Source organism: Rhinolophus hipposideros (assembly GCF_964194185.1).
Source record: "Rhinolophus hipposideros genome assembly, chromosome: X".
In the NCBI taxonomy this organism is placed as follows: Eukaryota; Metazoa; Chordata; class Mammalia; order Chiroptera; family Rhinolophidae; genus Rhinolophus; species Rhinolophus hipposideros.
This window is the reverse complement of record NC_138046.1, coordinates 48140999-48164798: the sequence shown is the minus strand read 5'-3', so window position 1 is coordinate 48164798 and position 23800 is coordinate 48140999. Positions and strand designations below refer to the sequence as shown.

General features: G+C 39.1%; 1 protein-coding gene across 1 annotated transcript in view; it reads right to left on the bottom strand.

Moving 5' to 3' along the window:
* GUCY2F (guanylate cyclase 2F, retinal) overlaps positions 1-23800 on the bottom strand; it is a gene marked incomplete at both ends in the record, with an annotated part of 147016 nt that overhangs the window by 105292 nt on the left and 17924 nt on the right. Inside the window, 4 exon segments of the mRNA XM_081043007.1 lie at positions 9755-9843; positions 11228-11344; positions 11348-11534; positions 11536-11573. Of these exon segments, the coding sequence (XP_080899133.1) occupies positions 9755-9843; positions 11228-11344; positions 11348-11534; positions 11536-11573 (431 nt within the window).

Below are 23800 nucleotides of genomic sequence, written 5' to 3'. Positions count from 1 at the left end.
TAAAGCAGGCACACCTGTCAAAATAATCATGCTACAGAACACACTCAAGTAGAAAGAGAACTGGACTCCCAATCTAAAGACCTGGAGTGTAATGCAGATTCTGTCATGAATTAGCCAGATGACCTCGGATAAATAATTTAACTCTTCACGCCCCAGTGACCTTCTCTATTTAGCGGGATAACTGTCTTTGCATTGCCCACTTTTATATAGTTGTTTTGAAAATCTAATGAGAGAATGTATGTGAACGCACTTGGAAATGCATGAAGCACTGTGACCATGTAAGGGCTCATTATTATCATTATCATCGTAAGTATTACAAAGCACGGGAGAGCTTTATAGAAAGGAGAGTCAATCTGGTTCAGATGAGGGAGAAAGGAGGAGTTCAAAGAATCCCTTGCTTTGGTGTGGTTGGATTCTTTGCCTGTTTTTCATTCTGAAAAAACTTAAACAACCAAACATAGAAAATGAAGGACTAGACAGTCACTCTCCTGCAAGTAATCACCACCTGTTACAGAAACTCATCAGCCACTCAGCTCTTCTGATTGCAGCCATGGTGGGCAAAGAGAGAGAGGTAGGCAGCAAAGAGAAGGAATCTTTTGTGCTTTGTTAACTAAGGAACCAGGGACCAAGTGACTCTGGAAAATGATGTGCTTCTCTCCCATCTCTGAGTTTTCTGTGACCACTTGAAGCTCCAATTGACTCAAACTCATGTCCCTTCACAATCATTTTAATCTCTAATCATGCCCCTCTCCAATCATTTTCTTCTCCGGGCTTCTTATCCCTTCAACCCACAAGCTCCAAACAAATCCCACACCTCCCAACTCCATTATTTTTTTTCTTTTTTCCTTCTCTTACCAAGTAGTGCAGATTGGGCTCACTCCAAGCCCAAAGAACCAGTTCATCCCATGGGAAAGACCAGTAAGACTGGTCATTTGGGGTTAAGGAGCAGGGCATTGGTAACAACAAACATAAGCAGCTGAATGACTTCTTTTTTCAGCTTGCCATGGGATGTTCTGGCATTGGGTAGCCGGAGCTCATTACCCCTCAAATCTCACTAGAGGGGAAGCTTTTTGAGTGAATAACATTTATTTTCACTAAATATCTAATGATGTTAATTAAATACTTTATTCATTGGCAGCAGCTAACTTAAAGACATTAAATTTCTGTTCTGAGCAGATGTCATGCAGGGTGGCATGCGGGGTCTCTGGTACCGCTCATCACATAAGAACACAGGACATGGTGAGGCCAAAAAGGAACATCCAGGGAGCCATAGATAGGGGAGTCATACTACTATATTCTCGCTGGCGGCTGGGTTGGAGACACAAGAAACAGAAGCCACACAATCTGCAACCTGCTGTCTGCTTCTCTGCCAACCAACCAACCCCACTTGCTAGCTGCAATCCACACTGCTAACTGCGATCCGCGCTTGCTAGCTCAGCCACCATCTTCTTGCTAGCCCCCATTTGCTGCTAGTATAGCCACAGCAGTTATATTAGTGGCCAATGGTTTACGGGTTACAGCTGACAGCCAACTAGCCACAGCTGATGGCCAGCCAATCACAGTTCATGGCCATTTACTACCTGAGCCAGCACCTTTCTATGTGAGGCCCAGAGCCTGGAAACTGCACTCCTGGCTCTGTCCCGACAGCGGGGATATGTCACAGTCACAGAAATTAAAAGAAGAAATTTCTTTGAGCTAATATCTTTATCAAGTGTGTTTTACCAATTCACAAGCTACCTACTACTACTCTGTATGGCATACCAAGTTGTTACTACTGGGAAGATTTTATACTAGTGTTTTTTTCACAGCAATGCCAACATATTAAACACTAAGAGTAATACCTGTTAGAGTTTCTTTTCTTTTTTTTTATTAAATATATTGGACTGACAATTATTAGTAAATTTACATAGATTACAGGTGTACAATTCTGTATTACATCATCTATAAATCCATTTGTGTGTTCAACAACCAGAGTCAGTTCTCCTTCCATCACAATATATTTGATCCCCCTTACCCTCATCACACCCCCCCCACCCCCTTACCCTCTGGTAACCACTAAACTATTGTCTGTGTCTATGAGTTTTTGTTTCTCATTTGTTTGTCTTGTTTTTGGTTTATATACCACATATCAGTGAAATCATAGGGTTCTCTGCTTTTTCTGTCTGACTTATTTCACTTAGCATTATACTCTCAAAATCCATCCATGTTGTCACAAATGCTCCTATATCATCTTTCCTTAAAGACGAATAGTATTCCATTGTGTATATATACCACAACTTCTTTATCCATTCATCTATCAAAGGACATTTTTGTTGTTTCCATGTGTTGGCCACCGTAAACAAAGCTGCAATGAACATTGGAGCACATGTGTCGTTATAGAGAAATGTTTTCAGATTTTTGGGGTAGATACCCAGGAGAGCGATTGCTGGGTCATGTGGTAATTCTATTCGTAATTTCTTGAGGAAAATCCACACTGCCTTCCATAGCAGCTGCACCAGTCTGCCTTCCCACCAACAGTGTATGCGGGTTCCTTTTTCTCCAAAGCCTCTCCAACACTTGTTACTATTTGTCTTGTTGATGAAAGCCATTCTGACTGGGGTGAGATGATATCTCATTGTGGTTTTCATTTGCATTTCTCTGATGATTAGCGATGTTGAGCATTTTTTCATATGTCTATTTGCCATTTGTATGTCCTCTTTGGAGAAATGTCTCTTCAGGTCCTCTGCCCATTTTTCAATTGGGTTGTTTGTTTGTTTTTGTTGCTGAGTTTCATGAGTTCCTTGTATAATTTGAATATTAGCCCCTTATCAGAGGCACTGTTTGCAAAAATCTTCTCCCATTCAGTTGGTTGCCTCATTATTTTGTCAATAGTTTGTTTTGCTGTGCAGAAGCTTTTCAGTTTCATATAATCCCATTCGTTTATTTTAGTTTGTAGTTCCACTGCCTTTGGAGTCAAATTCAAAAAATGCTCTTTGAACCCAAGGTCCATAAGTTTAGTACCTATCTTTTCTTCAATGCAGTTTATTGTGTCAGGTCTTATGCTTAAGTCTTTGATCCATTTTGAATTAATTTTCGTACATGGTGACAGATAGCAGTCCAGTTTCATTCTTTTGCACATAGCTATCCAATTCTGCCAGCACCATTTATTGAAGAGGCTGTCTTTCCTCCATTGTATGTTTTTAGCTTCTTTGTCAAAAATTATCTGTCCATATTTATGTGGTTTTATTTCTGGGTTCTCAATTCTATTCCATTGGTCTATGTGTCTGTTTTTTTGCCAATACCAAGCTGTTTTGATTATTGTAGCCCTGTAGTACAAGCAAAAATCAGGGAGTGTGATACCCCCAGTATTGTTCTTTTTTTTAATATTGCATTGGCTATTTGGGGTCTTTTGTGGTTCCAAACAAATCTGATGATTTTTTGCTCTATTTCTTTAAAAAATGCCATTGGGATATTTTTTTTAATTTATTGGGGTGACAATTGTTAATGAAATTACATAATTTCAGGTGTACAATTCTGTATTACATCATCTATAAATCCCATTGTGTGTTCACCACCCAAAGTCAGTTCTCCTTCCATCACCATATATTTGATCCCCCTTACCCTCATCTCACTCCCCCCACACCACGTACCCTCGGGTAACCACTAAACTATTGTCTGTTTCTATGAGTTTTGTTTCTCATTTGTTTGTCTTGTTAATCATCAGAGAAATGCAAATAAAAACCACAATGAGATATCACCTCACCCCAGTCAGAATGGCTATCATCAACAAGACAAACAGCAACAAGTGTTGGAGAGGCTGTGGAAAAAAAGGAACCCTCATACACTGTTGGTGGGAATGCACACTGGTGCAGCCGCTATGGAAGGCAGTGTGGAGGTTCCTCAAAATATTACAAATAGAATTCCATATGATCCAGCAATCCCTCTCCTGGGTACCTAGCCATTGGGATTTTGATGGGGATTGTATTAAATCTGTATACGGCTTTGGGTAATATGGCCCTTTTAACTATGTTGATTCTTCCAATCCATGAGCACAAAATGTCTTTCCATTTCTTTGTGTCTTCTTCAATTTCTTTCAAAAATGTCTCATAGTTTTTAGCATATAGGTCTTTCACATCCTTGGTTAAGTTTATTCCTAGGTTTTTTATTCTTTTTGCTGCAATTGCAAAAGTGATTGTTTTTTCTATTTCTTTTTGTGAGATTTGATTGTTGGTATATAGGAAAGCAATGGACTTTTGTACGTTGATTTTTTAGCCGGCAACTTTACTGTATTCATTGATTGTTTCTAATAGCTTTTTGGTGGAGTCTTTAGGGTTTTCTATATATAGCATCATGTCATCTACAAAGAGTGACAATTTAACTTCTTCATTCCCAATTTGGATGCCTTTTATTTCTTTCCTTGCCTGATTGCCCTGGCAAGGACTTCCAACACTATGTTGAAAAGCAGAGGTGATAGAGGACAACCTTGTCCTCTTCCTGAACGTAGAGCAAAGGGCTTCAGCTTTTCAACATTAATTATAAGATTAGATGAGGGCTTGGCGTATATGGCCTTTATTATATTGAGGTATTTTCCTTCTATACCAATTTTAGTAAGTGTATTAATCATAAATGGATGTTGTATCTTATCAAATGCCTTTTCTGCATCAATTGATAGAATCATATGATTTTTGTCCTTTATTTTGTTTATGTGATGTATCACATTGAGGGATTTGCGAATGTTGAACCATCCTTGTGCCCCGGGGATGAACCCCAATTGGTCGTGATGAATAATCTTTTTAATGCATTGTTGTATTCGATTTGCTAGAATTTTGTTGAGAATTTTAGCCTCTGTATTCATCATAGATATTGGTCTGTAGTTTTCTTTTTTTGTGTTGTCCTTACCAGGTTTTGGTATCAGGGTAAAGTTGGCCTCATAAAATGAATTAGGGAGTACTGACTCTGCTTCAATTTTTTGGAAGAGTTTGAGCAGGATTGGTATTAGATCCTCTTTGAAGATTTGGTAGAATTCACTAGTGAAGCCATCTGGTCCAGGACTTTTGATTTTGGGAAGGTTTTTGATGACAGATTCAATATTGTTACTGGTGATTGGCCTGTTTAGATTTTCCAGTTCTTCATGATTCAGCTTTGGAAGGCTATATGTTTCTAAGAACTTGTCTATTTCTTCTAAGTTATTGAATTTGGTGGCATATAGTCCTTCATTGTATTCTTGCATGATCCTTTGTATTTCTGTGTTGTCCGTGATACCTTCCCCTTTTTCATTTCTGATTTTGTTAATTAGTGTCTTCTCTCTTTTTATCTTAGTTAGTCTAGCCAAGGGTTTGTCAATTTTGTTAATCTTTTCAAAGAACCAGCTCTTTGTCACATTAATTTTTTCTATTGTCTTTTTGTTCTCTATTTTATTTAGTTCTGTTCTGATTTTTGTTATCTCCTTTCTTCTGCTGACCTTGGGTTTCGCTTGTTCTTCTTTTTCTAGTTCTTTAAGGTGTAACATGAGGTTATTTACTTGGGATTTTTCTTGTTTCTTGAGATAGGCCTGTAATGGCATAAATTTCCCACTTAAAACTGCTTTTGCGTCATCCCAAAAATTTGGTAGGATGTATTTTCATTGTCATTTGTTTCTATATATCTTTTGATCTCTCCTCTAATTTCTTCTTTGACACAGTCGTTCTTTAAAAGTATGTTGTTCAATCTCCATGTATTTGTGTTTTTTCCTGCTTTCTTTTTGCAGTTGATATCCAATTTCAAACCCTTGTGATCAGAGAATATGCTTGGTATGGTTTCAGTCTTCTTAAATTTGCTGAGGCTGATTTTATGTCCCAATATATGGTCTATCCTTGAGAATGTTCCATGTACACTAGAAAAGAATGTATAGTCTGATGTTTTAGGATGAAGTGCTCTATATATGTCAATGATGTCCAATTCATCTAATGTGTCATTTAGGGCTGCGATTTCGTTATTTATCTTCTGTTTGAATGATCTATCCATAGCTGTCAATGATGTGTTTAAGTCCTCTAGTATAATTGTGTTTTGGTCAATTTCTCCCTTTAGTTCTGTTAGTAGTTGCTTGGTATATTTCAGTGCTCCCTGATTGGGGACATAAATATTGATGACTGTTATGTCTTCTTGTTGTATATTCCCCTTTCCCATTATGAAATGTCCATCTTTGTCTCTTGTTATCTTTTTCACCCTGAAGTCTGTTCCATCTGATATCATTATGGCTACACCTGATTTTCTCTGGGTACCATTTGCTTGGAGTGTCAATTTCAACCCTTTCACTTTGAGTCTATGCTTGTCCTTGTAGCTGAGATGTGTCTCTTGTAGACAGCATATGGTTGGGTTTAGTTTTTTGATCCAATCTGCTACTCTGTGTCTCTTTATTGGTGAGTTCAGTCCATTTACATTTAGGGTGATTATTGATATGTGAGGATTTCCTGTCATTCTATCTTTAGTTTTCTGGTAAGACTGTGTCTCCATTGTTTCTTTGCCTTTTTGTTGTTGTCTATTATTTCTGTGTGGCGGTATTCTATGATGTTTCCCTCTTTTTCTTCTTTTATTACAGTATATATTTCAGTTCTGGATGTTTTTTGAGTGGTTAACCTTAAGTTTATGTAATAGAAAGTTTGATATTTAGAGTATTCCAGTTTCTTCACCACGCTTACTTTCTCTATTCTCATATTCCAGTTCAGGCCTTTACTCTCCCCCTTTTTATGTTTTGGTTGTCACAAGTTGTCCCTGTTGATGGTGGTCTAATAGCCTCCTTTAGTATTTCTTGTAGTGCAGGTCGTGTGTTAGAAAATTCCCTCAGCTTCTGGATGTCTGGAAAGGTCTTTATTCCTCCTTCATATCTAAAGGAGATCTTTGCTGGATATATTATTCTTGGCTCATAATTTCTCTCTTTCAATAGTTTGAATATTTGTTTCCATTCCCTCCTTGCTTGTAGAGTTTCTGCTGAAAAATCTGATGATAATCTAATGGGCTTTCCTTTGTAAGTTACCGTCTTCTTTTCCCTGGCTGACTTGAGGATTCTTTCTTTGTCATTGATTTTAGACAGCTTCAATACAATGTGCCTTGGTGATGGCCTGTTGGGAATGAGGTAATTAGGTGTTCTATTTGCTTCTTGGATTCGAGGATCCAGTTCTTTCCACAAGTTTGGGAAGTTCTCATTGACGATTTGTTTGAATATATTCTCTGTTCCCTTTCTTCTCCTTCTGGTATGGCCATAATTCTTATATTGCTTTTTCTGATAGAGTCAGAAAGTTCTTGTAGAGTTCTTTCATTTCTTTTAAGTCTCAAGTCTCTTTCTTCTTCCATCTGTGTAAATTCCATGTTCCTATCTTCAATGTCACTGATTCTTTCTTCCATCTGGTCAACTCTACTACCTAAGCTGGATATTTTATTGTTAATTTCTTCTATTGAGTTCTTAATTTCCAGAAATTCTATTTGGTTCTTTTTCAAAATTTCAATCTCTTTTGTAAAATGCTCATGGTGTTCTTTGATTGTGTTTCTGAGTATTGCCTTTCTGTGTTTTCTTGCATCTCGTTCAGTTTTTTTCAGAATCGCTATCTTGAATTCTCTGTCATTTACATCACATGTTTCCATATCTCTAAGTTCCTTTTCTGGAGACTTTTCACTTTCTTTCTGAGCTATCTTGTTGCCTTGGTTATTCATGGCAATCACTGATTTACTATTTCTCTTCCTAGACATCTACAGGAGTGGATTCTGCAACAGGTTGATAGGTATACGAAGAGCTTTTGAAGTTCCAAAGCTCTTTCTGCACCAGATTCAGAGCCCATATGTTTCAGCAGTTCTGTTTACTCCTGCAGGGATCCGACCAGATAGGTGGGGCCAGGAGCGGGGTGAGTTGTGAGAGGCGGCCCAGAGCAATGGTGGTGACCACCACCACAGCCAGTCCTGCTTCCAGAGCTCCCTCCTCTTTGCCAGAACTACTTGAGCTGCGAATCTGTGTCTGCGGTACACAGTTCTCAGAGCAGCAAATATTCTGTCCTTTGATCTGACACTGCTACTTTATCGCTTCTAGCACCGGGCAGGTGGGGGCTGGGCGAGCTTTGGGAGGGTAAGGAGGGGAGGCTAGTCTCAGTGCTTAAGGCTTCCATTCTCTGCTAGGCAGTGAGGGCTTAAACCACCGTTTTCAGCCTGCTTCCCTCAGTCTTTTCTCTGAGGTGTCTGCCGTGATCATTGGGTTCAGCCATGTTATATGCTGCTACCTCAGCCCTGTGGGCCGTAAGCGGAGCCCTAGCAGTCCGAGTTCTTCCCTCTCCCGCAGCTGCAGTCGTTCCTGGAGCAGCGAGCTAGGAGCACTGAGCTAGGTCTGCGTCCTGCGCCCTCGAGGCTCCGTCTCCGCACTTCTCCTCTCCCTCCTCTCCCGCTTGTGCAATTCACCCACCTGGAGGTGAATTCAGTAGTGGTCCTCTTCGTCTTGCCTGTCTGCTGTGCACAGAGTCCTTTGTGGAGTTATTGTTTTCCGAATCGTTGTAAATTCCAGGGGAGCGCTACAGAGGCTCATCTCACGCTGCCATTTTTTCCCCTCACCTTGATCCTCCTGTTATAGTTTCAATCCAGGATTTCACAGATTCATTAGAATATCAGAGCTGGAAGTCTTCTTAAGGATCATCTAATTGAATTCCTTTGTTTTACAAATGAGAAAATTCTGGACAAGAGAGATTTAGCATGTTATCTAAATTTATACAGCTACTTAATACATTCTTGACGTTTTTTTCTTGAAACTCACCAAAATATCTCAACTCCATTCTCTACCAAGTTCATGTCACACTGTTGTCAGAACCACTCTTATAAAGAGATAACAAAGGTATGGTTTACAGGGTGGAAGGGATAAAGTAGGAATGGTTGTAGTTGATTTCATTTTTCACTTTCCCAAAATCATCCTAACATGGGCAAGTTCCAACTGTTAAAATGCAAATATTATAAGAAAGTGGTGTCATATTAAGCCATCTTCAGCCATTTATCCCAGATCCTGAATTAGTGTATGAGAGTAGTTGGTCACCTACCTAAGGGAGGAAGACAAAGACTTGATAATAATGATGATGTTAATGATTAGCTAGGATAGCTTTTTTCCAAGGAAGAAGGACAGTAAAAATCTTGACTATGATACCCTGGGCAAAAGGTATAAGTGTCAAAGTGAGGATTTGGGGCTCTCAACAATCAATAGGGAGAGTCCCATGTGCCTGGGAAGGAGTTGAGATTTACCATTTGTTTAGTACCTACCATGATTCAGATATTGTTCTAGGTGCTTTACTTACTTTAGTTGGTTTAATCCCCATTACAATCCTGTGAGTTAGTACCATAATCCCTAAAACTAGGATTCTAGCCAAAGTCTGCCTAATTCTTGGAAGTTGTTAAAATACCCCAATTCCATTCACTACAAGTCCATACCATTTGGGAAAGGAGGTGGTTATTAGGAGACGCTGCCAGTGGAAAAGGGAACACAGATGAGTAGACAGGCCCTAAAGTACCAGTTCTCTTATTTCATGATAGTGTTGAGAGCCAGAACTACTCACAGACAACAATGCTGACAACGCAGCTCAGGAAGTTATTCTTGGGATCATGAAAACACTTCACCCTAAATGGGGCCAGTAGGGATGGTAAATCACTATAAAAAAAAAGAAAATCACTGAGTCATGTAATGAGGCAATTGTACTATAATATGACTTCCTGGAAATCAATATTAACAAGATTATTATGGCCTTACATTTTTATATAAAAAAGAACAAAAATTTACCTTATAAAGTAAGCAAATCCATTAATATACAGCAGGGCTATAAGCAAAGCAAGGTAGACCATCACTTCAAAGGCAGGATCAATGCCCGCAGAAAGCGAAAGCAAGAGGAAGAATGGCATTATCAGACAGAGGCTGTAAATAAAGGGCAGCACAGAGCAACTCCTCATGTTTTCTGGTGACTCTAAAATCAAGCCACATCTACCTAACTTAATTCCATTTTTCTACGGCACAGTCTGTCTTGTTGACTTTATGGACACAGAAAGCAATTTCACTGTTCTGAAGCAAAAGCACTCACCACTCTGACAATAACAAATCACACGAATTAAGGCTGACCCAGGTATTTCTTTGGAGGAAAAAGTCCACAGATGGAAAACTTTGAGTACCTTAATTTAAGTTGGATGGCAATAGAGTTCTTGAGAATAAATATGCTATCTCACCTGTGAAGGGTAAGTATTATGTTGCATTCATAAAACAAAAGACCTTTTTAATTCACCTGATCCCATAGACCTTTTGAGTTATAGATATAAAACATAGCACTTGTCCTTTAAGGGCGACCTTGGTTTTGATAATTAGTGTTTTCATCAGGATGTAAATTGGCCTCTGGAAAATTTAAATATTTGGATGGATTACTAAGATTTCAGAGGGAAATATATGATGGCATGAGTAAAGTGGTAGGTGGGTATGTCATGCTAAAGTAAAATAGAAACCGAAGTCTGTTTCAACTATATGCATTTGGTTTCAGAAAGGTGTGGTGTATTACATAGGAAAAATACGGATCCTTACAAAGTTCCCCTCTGACTCTCAGAGATTTGATGGAGTTTCCCCTCTTCCATAAGCTAGAGGGGTTCCATCAGTCAATCAAACTGCAAGTATTTATTGGATGCCAATTGTGTTGGGAGGTCGGGGGGGAGGCAGGCATAAGAATTATTAGCTATGGTCCCTTCCCCTAAGGAGCAGTCTATTTGAGAGGGGGAGATACAATCGATACATAAAAAAACAACTGAAAGCAATTTTGTGCTAAGCTGTGAGGCACAGACTTCTAGTTCAATGGGAGTTCAGAGAAGAGAAAGTGTAGATATGGTATTTCTGTGGCGGGACCTGGTCGACAGGATTTGGATATATCAGGGGAAGGACAGATGATCTTTCTATCAGGGGAAACAATTGCAGCCTACAAAAGACTGAGGAGAAGGCTCATACATTCCTCTTATTAGAGTACCCTTTCTGAGAGTGGAATCCTTTTAAAAACAAGTGGGGGCAGCTTTTAAATTGTGGATGGTTATTCAAGACTGCAAAGTACCTCTTATTGTCATTATTTTACATTAACTACATAGAGTGCCAATATATTTATGTCATCCAAATGCAAATGACTGATGCTATGAGTGATCCAGTACTAAAATATGCCTTCTAAACAGGTTCCCTTGTAACCCAAACTGAGCTAAATTGATTACTGGTGATTTCCCATTTCTTACCTACTCGGCAGATCTTGCGTTCTGCAAACCAGCATTTTGCATCTGCTCGAGGGGGCCTGCCTCCAGGGAAGTGGATGGGGGTCCTTCCAAAGCATAGCATCTCCGTTTCCATGTCCACAGTTTAAGTACTATAAAGTTCCCATTCTTTCCAGTTGGTGTCTAGGATTATATATTCTGAAATTCCAAGTCCATTTGAATCTGTCCTTATCAACTGGTTGAATCCATATAACTGCATGTTTCTGGAATGCTGAACCAGGCTTGCAGCACTAGTCTGTCCATTTTCTTTCAGAGCATTATTCATGGCTTTTGTGATAAATTGAATTGTAGATGGTTCCAAACAACAGTGAAACCTATTTTTTAAAATTACAATTACCTTGAGCCCTAGTCACCCTAGAATAATCTCAGAGTGTATTCCAAGCCTGTGTTCATTATTATGGGTTGCATGTCTGAGTGGAGGAGAGCTATGAAGACCCAGAGGGGAAAAAAATGTTTCTGAGGACTTCCCTGGTTTCTCCCTCGAATTTTTCTGTGTTGCTCTCCCAGGCCTTCACATCTTTAAGTATATCAAATATGACCATTTTATGAGCAAACCAAGTCATACACAATATATTTTTATGTTCCTAAATGAAGAAACTGATTTATAGTTATAAAGGGCATTAAAAACTAAGACCACTAGCCAAGTATGGGATAAACAAGAGACACTCAAAGGAAATTTGCCGGGTTAATTACTGGTTCATTATGAATAGTAAAATCATTTTGCTGGCACTATTAGAATCCACAGTCCATGTCTTGTCCTGCCTTAGATCAAAATGGCTATGCTCCTAGACACGTGCTCCCCAGAGAAGGTGAACAATAGAATACGGTTTTAAACACATACACATGCAGACATCCATACTGACATATACACATACACAAATACAGCACCAAATGTTGTAGTGTATAGAGAATGTGGCTTTTAATCAAGAAACCCTATATCTTACTGGTGTGCAAAGTGACAAAGCCTTGGTTAGAAGGCAGTGTTAAGCAGTAAGGCTGCTACAGTGGATAGCATGAGTCTGCCTGCTTTACAAATGTGGTAAAAGCAACAGCATTTATATACTATGCCTGATACACTCACTGCTCATTAAACTTGTAAGTTTATTTTTTGGAACAAACCTTGTATCTTTTTCCCACAAAGGTAGAGAGGAAGAATGAAAGATCCCTCCCTCCTTACCCCCACACCAGCTATGGCTTCATGGTTTTCTGTAACATTTCACTTCTAGGATGTAGTTCAAGAAAGCTATGGTCATGCCATTTTACTGAGCTTCAGGGAAAGCTGATACTTGCTACTTTGGTTTCACAAGGTCTAGAAAGTTATCCTCCTGTAACAACATTATCTGAATTAAAGCGTTTAAAATTGAGTAAATTGTTTTTGTGTTGGAAATACAAGTCAAGTTGCAAAGAGGTGTAGCAGCTAACAAGACACTGCCATATCTTGTTTATGTAGAACAGCGGATTTTGAATCCTGGTTGCACATTAGAATTCCCCAAGGACTGTCAAAATACCAATGCCAAACCCAACCCAGATCAATAAAATGAGACACTTTAGGTTTGAGACCCAGTAACCAGTATTACTGAAAGCTCCCCAGGGGTTCTAACATACATACAGAGTTTAAAACGGACAGAGTAAAAGACACACTGTCCTATGGTCTGTTCCTAATAACAGGATGTTGGTCAAATTACTTATCTACCCTGTCTGGGCTTCATTTTCTTCCTCTCCAAAATGTAAATACAGAATCATGAATGTCAAAACCTTGAGATTATCTGGTCTAACTATCTTACTGTCTGGATAGGAAAGGGAAACCCAAAGTAGTTAAGTGATTTGTCAAGGTCACTCACGTAGGCATAAAATCAGGACTAGAACCAAGTCCTTCTGCTTCTTAATTTAGCGTTCATTATTGAAATAGCTGTTCTCTGTAGTCCCGTCTAGTTCTGAAATCCTGTGAAATTTACCAACTCTTGGTCTAGTTGAGGAACCAAATTTAGCTTGAAGACATTTTTGTTTGGCATACATAGGTGTTATTCTTCATCTCTCTGATCTTTTAACATTGGAGTGCCCCACAGCTCAGTCCTTGGTTTTCTTCTCTATCAACATTCAATCTGTTGGTGATCTCTTCTGGTCTCATGGCTTTAAATATCATATCTATGCTATAAATCTCAAATTTACACCTCCAGTTCAGGTCTCTTTCCTAAATTCCACACTTGTATGTTAAATTTTAATGCACCCAAAATCAAACTCCAAATCTTTACGTAAAAGCCTCCTGCTCCATCTACGAGTCTTCCCCATTTTTGTTAGCAGTTGCACCAGTCTTCCAGTTGTTCAGGCTAAAAACCTTGCCTCAGATAACAGAGATAACTAATAACAGCACAGAAATCAACACCTCAGTCTCCTGGCTTTTATTCCAATGATCTCCCTTTACCAAGTCTCCCTCAGCATGCACTATAGAAACAGGCATGGTGAATGGGGGACATGTGCTGCTGCTAAGACATCTACACTTAGTTGCCTAGCACACATTGAGGTCCCTTAAGGGGTTTTCACTAACCCTCCCTCTTGACATTCTCAGAAGCTTCATTTAATTGTCTTCAAGATTTCTGCAAGAGCCTGCATGTTTTCTGGGGCTTTGGTAAGTTATGACAATGAGTGAAGGCTGGAAGGTGGAGCATCAAATCAATACTAGTAAAACAAATGAGTAAAACAAAAAAACAAAAAAACCTGCAGGGCAGCAAGCCCCTGAAAGCGGGGAGAATGCTGATATACTGTTTTGAAAGGCACAGAGCCTTCTGGGAAAGAGACTGCATCTACCTAAAGCCAAAAAACAAAGACTGAAACGCTTAAAAACAACACCATCACTTCTGAGTTGACCCATCCCACAGGGATTTCAGCTGGCCAGGCTATGCTGCCCTTTGCACTCTTCCGATTGACCTCTATTAGAGCTGACTGACAGCAAGTCACCAAGATGACTGAAACCTGAACCCTGTTCTTCATTCTCTAGCTTCTGCCACATAACTCTCTCTCTCTCTCTCTCTCTCTCTCTCTCTCTCTCTCTCTCTCTCTCTCTCTATCCCTCTCTCTCTCTCTCTCTCTCTCTCTCTCCTCTCTCTCCCTCCCTCTCTCTCTCCCTCCCTGCCTCCCTCCCTCCCTCTCTCCTTCCCTCCTCCCTCTCTCCCACAAAAGTGTGGTAGGGGGACCTGAAACTAAGGGAAAGAGCGTAGCTGTAGCAACAGCATTCAGTTGCAAAAGAGTGGCTGTCACAATGGCACTGCAGATGGTTTGGATTTGTGTTCTAGCTGGTCTGTGTTCTTGTTTCACCCACTGTGCCCTTTGGCAATGGGAATTTCCCCTTCCCATAAATCAAAGGCACACTTTGTTAGCATTGGTCACAAAAGGTCTCTAGTTGCAGCTGCTGCAAATAATGAGAAAAAGAAGAGGTGGAGTGTGGGACAAATGAAGAAAAGGTACTTTCAACAACCCTCTGTCGTAGCTTCTGATTACAGCTCCAAAGAAGAAAGACAGGTTTGGTAGGAACTTGTTAGATAGATGCCCTTGTTAACATCACAGCCCAGAATGGTGAAACCACTGATGACTCAGTCTATTGGTTTCGTCTGCTTATGTACCTAAACATGAATGAACAAATGAATTTTGAATAAATGAATGATAATTAAAACTTGTCCTTGATTGTTATTCATTGACTTTAGCTAGCCCTACCCTAGGCTTTTTGGAGTGTGTGTCCAAAAGAACAAAGTCTGGGTCAAGAGTAGTGATATTTGAATTTGTTCAACTTAGTGGTTCATGCTGTCCTTAAGTTGATTATCAGATTTACTGAGTTTGAAAGACACAAAACTGGCTTCCAAAGAATTTTGTCCTTGGAAGCATGCAATAAAACATACGTAGGTTAGAAAGCATCATTTGAAGGACAAAATGGCAACATCACTTTTGAACAAAAAGCTAGGCATATGCAGAGATCAAGAACCCAAAGGGTAATTGAATTTCTGTTATTGAAGGTGGTATCTCCAATAATGTATGATCTCAACCCTTGGACTTAGCCAAGAGATGGCTAATAGCCCAATCTGTTTTATATTATACTCATGAACACAATACCTTTATTTTATACAGAATGAGGTACAAAAATAATGAAGTACAAAGAGCTGCAGGAAACCTTTTCTGACAACCTGTCTGGTGGGCCCTGTCTTGGAATGCTCCAGTACTAACCACATTTCCTTAAGCCTAGCACTCCCCTGTCAGGCACCCATATTTAAGGCAATGGAAAAAATAGGTGCAAGGAGCTTAAGGTCCCCTGTGTTTGCTGAGAAATCCAGAGGATTTCCTTTGCTTTGCCAAATAAGGCCACATTTGGAAAAAATATCCAAAATGTGTGTTCCAGCAATATTCATTTTTAGTCAATAGAATTTCCTTGAAAACAAGGGAATACAATGGCAGAAGAATGCAGGCACTAAGACCTTATTTCATAAGTCTATTCTGTGCCAAAATATAAAGTTACAAAGTAGTAACCCTTGCCCAATCATCCTGAGACCAAATTAGGAAGTTTGTCACTGGTGTTCCCCACCATCTCTCTATTCTGGTGTATTGTTCTTTCATGAGTCCTCATAGCTCTATCACCTCCTATATAAGAGGGAAATAATCCAATAAACTTATTCAAATCAAAGTATTTGTCATTTAGGAATATTACTTTGTTAGAATAAAACATTAAACATGAAACACAGTGTAATTTTTTTTAAAGCTAATATGTTGCTAAAAGGTCAGGTTTTGGTAGCAAACTTGGTTTGGAATCCCAGCTCCACCACCTGCCAGATGTATGGCCTTGGGCAAGTTACCTTGAGCCTCAGTTTTATTATCTGTAAAATGGAGATAGTAATAATTAACTTGTTGATTTGGTCTGAGGATTCTATGAGATCATTTATGTAAACAACCTTGTGCAGAGTAAGCACTAAATTCAGGATAGCTGCTATTGTTTGCATTTCAGAAGAGGAGCACAGGGCTCCCTCATCATCCTGGAAGTGCAATGTTCAAGTCCCAGTCTTGAATTTGACCAATAAATAATAAAGTCCCGGTTTTAGACCCAGTGTCTTAATACTGGGAAATGGTAAAAACTATTCCCCTTTATTGGGAAAATATTTCTATTTTGTTCTCCATTATACCAGCTGCTGAGCACCAACCCACAGTAATAATAAAAATAACAACAACATCAATAATAATAATAATTGTTATTATTATTATTATTTATTGAGGAGTTATTAGGTGCCAGGCAAGCTTTTTATGTGTTAACTCATTTAATCCTTACAACAAGACTATGAGGTAGGTAATATTATTATTCTCAATTTAAAAATAATAAAAAGAAGACACAGAACTTAAATTTACAGCAGTCCACCTTCAAAGCCCACACTCTTAACTACCATGTTATATCTGAGATTAATAAATATTTGCTTTTAATTAATGGACTCTAGTAAGTCCACCAATAAAAGAATATCATATACACCCTTTTGTAACTTCTTTTTCTTTTTCATGACTTCCTGATTAAAGATAGTGAAATCAAGATTTTTTTCTTCACTCTTTTCCTCCTCTTAAACATCACTCCTAAACAACAAAAAGAACAAGGAACAAAAACACTAAACCTCCATATCTAATGGCATTAGCAGAGTCTGTAACCCTAAACCACAGAAGATGAAGATGGAAAGCTGCTAAAGGAGTGGTAACTAATTAAGCAGAGTGGAGGGCGATTAAACCTAAGTACTTGAAGAGAGGAATATTGGTAAGCTACAAGCAGATTTGCCCCCTGAGAATCCTGGAAAGGCTTAGGAATTAGAGGCACCAATTACTATGGACATGGGGGTGAGGCAGAGCTCTAAAAGAGGGAGAGCTGTTTGACCCGCTGTGTATGGAGCAGACATCTGCCATCACCCAGCTCTACTAAGGACAGTGAAATCTCTACAGGAAACAAGTTAAAATGTTTCAGAGCAGCTCCAGATTGGGCCACTTGACCCAAAGCAAGGTGGGAGTTAGGTGGGCCACAAAAAAGAGTAATGAAGTTAAAGTATTCATACTTAATATTGAGAGTCTCAGTCTCCTTCCCACAACATAGCTCCTAAAATACTGACAGCCAGGATTATGACTCCCAAAAAGAAGATTGGAGCATTCTTCTCTGAAGAAAGTGACTAGCCCAAGAGGCAAGACCTACAAATATTCACAAAATAAACAAACAAACAAAAAACATGGCTGGTTAGCCAGCTGCCCTATACTGAAACCCACTGGTTAACATACCCACCATGTACATACATCTTCAAATACTCCTTTTAGAGCTTCACTCTTAAATATGAACAGAAAGCCAGGATCACCAGACATTTAAGGAAAGCTTCCAACATGAAATAGAAAGACCCAAACAAAGAAGCATGAAAAATTAGAAACTGAGGAAAGCACAGAGAGCAGAAGAAAACATCAAAGAAACAATAATGAATATCTTCAGAGAAAGAAGAGAAAATGCTATATTCATGAAAAAAAGGCAGGATGTTATTAAACTAGAGTAATCAAACAACAAGAATTGACTCTTGCAATTTAAAAAAATGTGATAGGAGGGCCGGCCCAGTGGCTCAGGCCGTTAGAGATCCATGTTCCTAACTCCGAAGGCTGCCAGTTCGATTACCACATGGGCCAGTGGGCTCTCAACCACAAGGTTGCCAGTTCAATTCCTCGAGTCCCGCAAGGGGTGGTGGGCTCCGCCCCTTGCAACTAAGATTGAACATGACACCTTGAGCTGAGCTCCCGCTGAGCTCCCGAATGGCTCAGTTGGTTGGAGTGCGTCCTCTCAGCCACAAGGTTGCCAGTTTGACTCCCGCCGGGGCCGGTGGGCTGCACCCCCTGCAACTAGCAATGGCGACTGGACCACGGCACCCTCCACAACTAAGATTGAAAGAACAACAACTTGACTGGGAAAAAAGTCCTGGAGGTACACACTGTTCCCCAATAAAGTCCTGTTCCCCTTCCCCAATAAAAATCTTTTTTAAAAAATGTGATAGGAAATTTTGTTTTTAAAATAGTAAAAAGAGTTAGAACACAATATTGAGAAACTCTTCCAGGAAGAAAAACTAAAAACGATACAGATAATACAAGAGAAAGATCAACCCAGGCAATCATATATCCAACTAATAGTACTTTCAGAGATAGCAAAGACAATGTTGTTGAGGAAATCACCAAATAAATAAGAAAATTTTCTATGCATAACGAGCTTCTAGATTGAAAGGCCCTACCAAATATACAGCATAATGCATGTCAGACATCATCATGAAAATTCATAACATCAAGAATGAATAGATGATCTTAAAAGCATTGGGGGGGATAGGGAGGAGTGCAAACAGGTTGTATCAAAGGATGAGGAATGAGAATGACATTGGAGTTCTCAACACTAATAGTGTAAATTGGAAGACAATGTGCCACATCTTCAAAGTGCTGAGGGAAAATTATTTTTAACCTAGATTTATATATTCAGTCAAACTATCAATCAATAGTGAAAATAGAACAATGACTTTCAGACATGCAAAAATCTCAAAAATTTACTTCCTGTGTACATTTCCCAGAAGCTACTGGAGGCTGTGCTCCACCAAAATGAGTGAATAAACTAAGAAAATAGGAATCAAAAGATTCAAGAAATAGTGGATCCAGCACAGAAGAAACAGAAAGGGAATTTCCAGGGTGATGGAAGATCCTAGCATGATCACTGTGCCGCAGACTAAGGCAGTAAGAAGTTTAGATTGGAATAGCAGGACAGAGAGCCTCAGGAAGAACAAATGAAATCAATAAGGGATTTAACAGGTTTTACCATGTATAAAATTGTTTTGAGAGGAATCTACAGCTTTATCAGACAGTATGAAAAGAGTGTCTGATAGAAATTCAAATTAAGTAAACCAATTTTAAAAATACAGCTATTCAGCTGGTAACCACAAGATGGCCTCAGGGTTTTTTTGAAAATTAATTTGGGGAAGGTATTCAATAATGTTGTAAAGATTTTGTTGGGTATCCGATGGACATGCGTCCTATTTGGGAGACCACCTCAGGAATACTGTGGATACCTGATCATGGCATTGTACACCAGAAGCTAAACATTAATGAATGCCAACTATAATTTTATATATATAATGTGATGGTTCAGTGTGAGGTCAGAGGGATAGTGGATGGGGGGAAGGGGGTTCACAGTGTGAAGGATATAAATGATGAACGTCTAAGTATTACCTTGTCTTGTACACCTGAAACTAATAAATAAATAAATAAATAAATACAGCTATTATGAACTCCAGTAAAAATCAAAAGTTATATGTAAAATGAATTCTTACCATAATATACCATATGGATCAGCTATGAATGATATTTATATAGGTACTCTGTTTCCCCAAAAATAAGACCTAGCCAGACAATCAGCTCTAATGCATCTTTTGGAGCAAAAGTTAATATAAGACCCAGTATTATATTAATTATATTATTATATTATATCATATCATATCATATCACATTATATTATATTGACCCAGTCTTATATTATATTAAAATAAGACCAAGTCTTATATTAATTTTTGCTCCAAAAGACACATTAGAGCTGATTGTCTGGCTAGGTCTTATTTTTGGGGAAATATGGTATAATATTAAAAATACTAAATATAAATTTGACTAAGGATTGTGACATAACTATATTGAGGGTTTGAAGAAAGGTAAGGAAGTACATAAGAGCTAACAATCCTCAACTGTAATAGGAAGTCAATGAAAAACATCCAAAATTGATTAATCAAGAGAGCAGTACAGTATTTAGAAATGTAGAGTTAAATACCAGAATAAAGAGCTTAAAGACATGAAATTGGTTACTTCGGATGAAGTGTGAGAGGAAGGCCTAGGGATTCTGCTTTCAGCAAATGCTGAAAACCTTTTAGCATTTCTTGACTTTTAAAATTATGACATGTATCACTTTGATACTTTTTGTTTGTTTTACTTTTTAAAGCAGCAAGGGTATGAATGAAAAGTGGTTGCAAACCACTGCTATAGGCAGTATAGCCTATACATAGAAAATTCAATTCCGCTGGAACTTACTGGGCAAGGGAAAAATATAGCCATCTTTTTTACACATTTGTTTAATCATTTACTACCTGTATCTCTCACTAGAATTTAAGACCCATAAAAGTAGGAACAAGTGGTGTTCTAGTAAATGTTTAACAGCTCTATGAGGAGGGGAACAAAGCTCTTATTTGTAGCATTTACCAATTTCTGTGGTATAAATACTACCAATGCCTGATTTCAAGCTACCAGCATGATGCCACTGACACTGAGTTGGGAAAAGATGCACACAATTGGCTTTTGTGAACTGGCTTCAACACACCACTGACAAAAATCCTGTCTTGTTCACTATTCTTTCTGGAATTCAACATAGTGTATGGCACATGGCAGTTGCTTAATAAATAGTTGTTAATCTGTTGATTGAATAGGGGGGAAAACCAGGAGCCCAGTGATAAGCAAACATTGAATTACATAATTTGATGTGAGAAAATACCATTTGGGATTCTAAGAGCAAAATAACTTTGAAAAGCTGGAACTGCTGAGAAACTCTGCCAGTAATCAGAAAACATGAGAGTAGGAAGCTGAAGTTAGATTGTAATTTAATGCCAGGTCATCATCAACCAATAAAGTCATCCTGGCCCCAAAGGACAAAAAGCAGAAAGGAAGGTAGTCATAAACCAGGCACTCTGCTAGTCACTTTACATATGTTACTTTGTTTAATCTTCACAATAACCCTAGAAGATGCAGATCACTAACCCATTTTACAAGTGGAAAACTGAGACTAAAAAAAGCCTAAGTAACTTGTCCAAGGACACATAGCTAGTAAGAATGAGAGCTGGGACTTACCTAAGTTTTTCCAACTGCTTATCATATGCTCTTTTTGCTATACCAGCTGCCTTCAAAATTACCTTTTAGCAAGGTAATTTAGGAATGTGGGGGGTTGTTTATCAAAATGTGAAGATAATTTTCTCACTCTTTATCATTCTTTGGTTATGAAGGTATAGCCTAGGCTCCTGCAAAGTGGGGGTGGAAATGCATCCAAACAAGCTTTTTTTTGAGCTTTTGGAGTCTTTGTTTTACCTCTGTTTCCTTGTATAAAGCAGAGGGCAGGCTGCCTAGCAACCAAGCTAATGGCATACTTTTTTTTGCCTTAATTACCTTTTCCACAAGCTCAAAGAGATTGGATTAAATATTAAGAGTAGAAGGTCTCAGTTTTTTGTATCAAAATATCTGCTCATACATATGTATAATACATACACACACACACACACACACACACACACACACACACCTTTCTCCTTCCCTCAATCCTGTGATTAAAATAAAAAGATGGCCTACTCTGTATCTATGTGATGCCATACCATTGGCTAAAAGTGCAATTCACCATCTCATTGCTTTCCTATAAATATACCAAACAATTGGTTTGTTTGAACAGCCAGTCTTCACAATTTGAGGGTTTCTTGCAATTATTGACCAAATTGACCAACTGTTTTCAGTTAAATTTGTGTGTCTCCTAAAAAGAAAGATGTATTATTAAACATTATCAGTGACAATAAAGTTCAAATCCAGCACTGTTAATATCTCTGCTAGTCACTCTTCATTAGAACAAGAATCAGCAAAATCTTTTTTGTCAATACTCAGGACAGAAAGCGATGAGTAAACCTAAATTTCATCTAAATCACTTATTCAGAGAGAAAGAAACAGTCCACAGGATAAAAATATAAAGAGTGGCTAAAAAGGAGAATATCATGGAGAATGTGTTAGACACAATGAGCTGCCTACCTGACAGCCGTTTTCCTTGCTAACAGGATCGCAATTTTGTTTCCAGTTTTCCAGCAGCCATTGGGTCAGTCACAATGGTCTCATTCCTCTTTGTAACGTATTGGTTTAGGTATGGGCATGGGACATGATTGTGACCAGGAATGTGTGGGTACAAGTTTGCTTGAGGAGTTTCTGGGAAAAATGTCCTCACCCTTAAAAAGAAGCACAAAAAAGGGACATTCCCCATTTTTGTCTGTAGACAGTTCCAGCTGTATGTCATATTTGCAACTGTGGCAACCATCTTGGGACTATGAAATCAACCAGATCATGAAGGCAAGCTAGCATGCTGTGGCTTGTAAAGTGGAAAGATGAAAAGAACCTGGTTCATTAATAATGTCATTGAGCTGATGAAGAACTGACGGTGGAGCTCTCATAACTTCAAATTTTGAAAAAAAAATTACTTGGGTCATTTTGTGTTGAGCTGTCTGTTACTAGCAGCCAGAGGCGTTATAACTAATACAGTATGCTAGCAAATGCCCAAACTTTTAAAATTTATTTGTCTGTCACTCTAAATACCTCTGAAAATTATTGCCTTCTACATCTGACCTCCAACCTATAAAACCCCTTTGTATTTTTTTCTAATCTAATTGGCATCTGTGGGGACAAAGCCCCAAAAAACAGTTTCCAGGCTCTCGGCCTCACATAGAAAGGTGCTGGCTCGGGTAGTAAATGGCCATCAACTGTGATCAGATGGCCAGCAGCTGTGGCTAGTTGGCCGTCAGCTGTAACCCGTAAGCCATTGGCCACTAATATAACGGCTGTGGCTACGCTAGCAGAGAAATGGGGTCTAGCAAGAAGATGGTGGCTGGCAAGCGTGGACTGCTGTTAGGCAGATTACGTAGATCCTGCTTCCTGTGTCTCCAGCCCAGCCTCCAGCAAGAATATATTGGTTTGACTCCCCTATCTATGGCTCCGTGGGTGTTCCTTTTTGGCCTTACCGTGTCCTGCGTTCTTATGTGGGGAGCGGGACCAGAGACCCCGCCGGCTGCCCCGCCAGACACCCTGTGTGACAACATCTTTGGCCTCATTAACATCCTCTCAAATTCCTTGTCTTCTTTGTATTTTTCCTCTTTATTTTTGTCTTTGCTCTCCATATTTCAGTCTGCTTTCTTCTCTTCCCCACTCCTTTTCTTTCCTGTAGCCCTTAAGTGGCTTTGATTTGAATCTGAAATATGTTTATAAATATGTTCATCTATACATATATAAATATTGTTTCTTGTATATTAGAAGGTCGGAATTCTTCCCCATTCCAAATGATTTGTTTCATATAGAGATAGCTCTACAGCACAATACCAGCTGACCTCTCTTCACTCCCTTACTCATTCTTTCCTACAAAGGAGTGACTTAATCGGACTGGTTAGTTTGGAAACAAAACTAAGCATGTGTAGCCCAGCCCCTTCTAACGTCTTTGTCTTAGGAGTGACCTACTGTCACACGGCGGACCCTGCTCGCTGCGCCATTTGTCGTGCAGGTTCTCAGCTCCCACTCCCCGCCCAAGAACGCAGGACACGGTGAGGCCAAAAAGGAACACCCACGGAGCCATAGATAGGGGAGTCAAACCAATATATTCTCACTGGCGGCTGGGCTGGAGATACAGGAAGCAGGATCTACATAATCTGCCTAACAGCAGTCCGCGCTTGCCAGCCACCATCTTCTTGCTAGTCCCCAT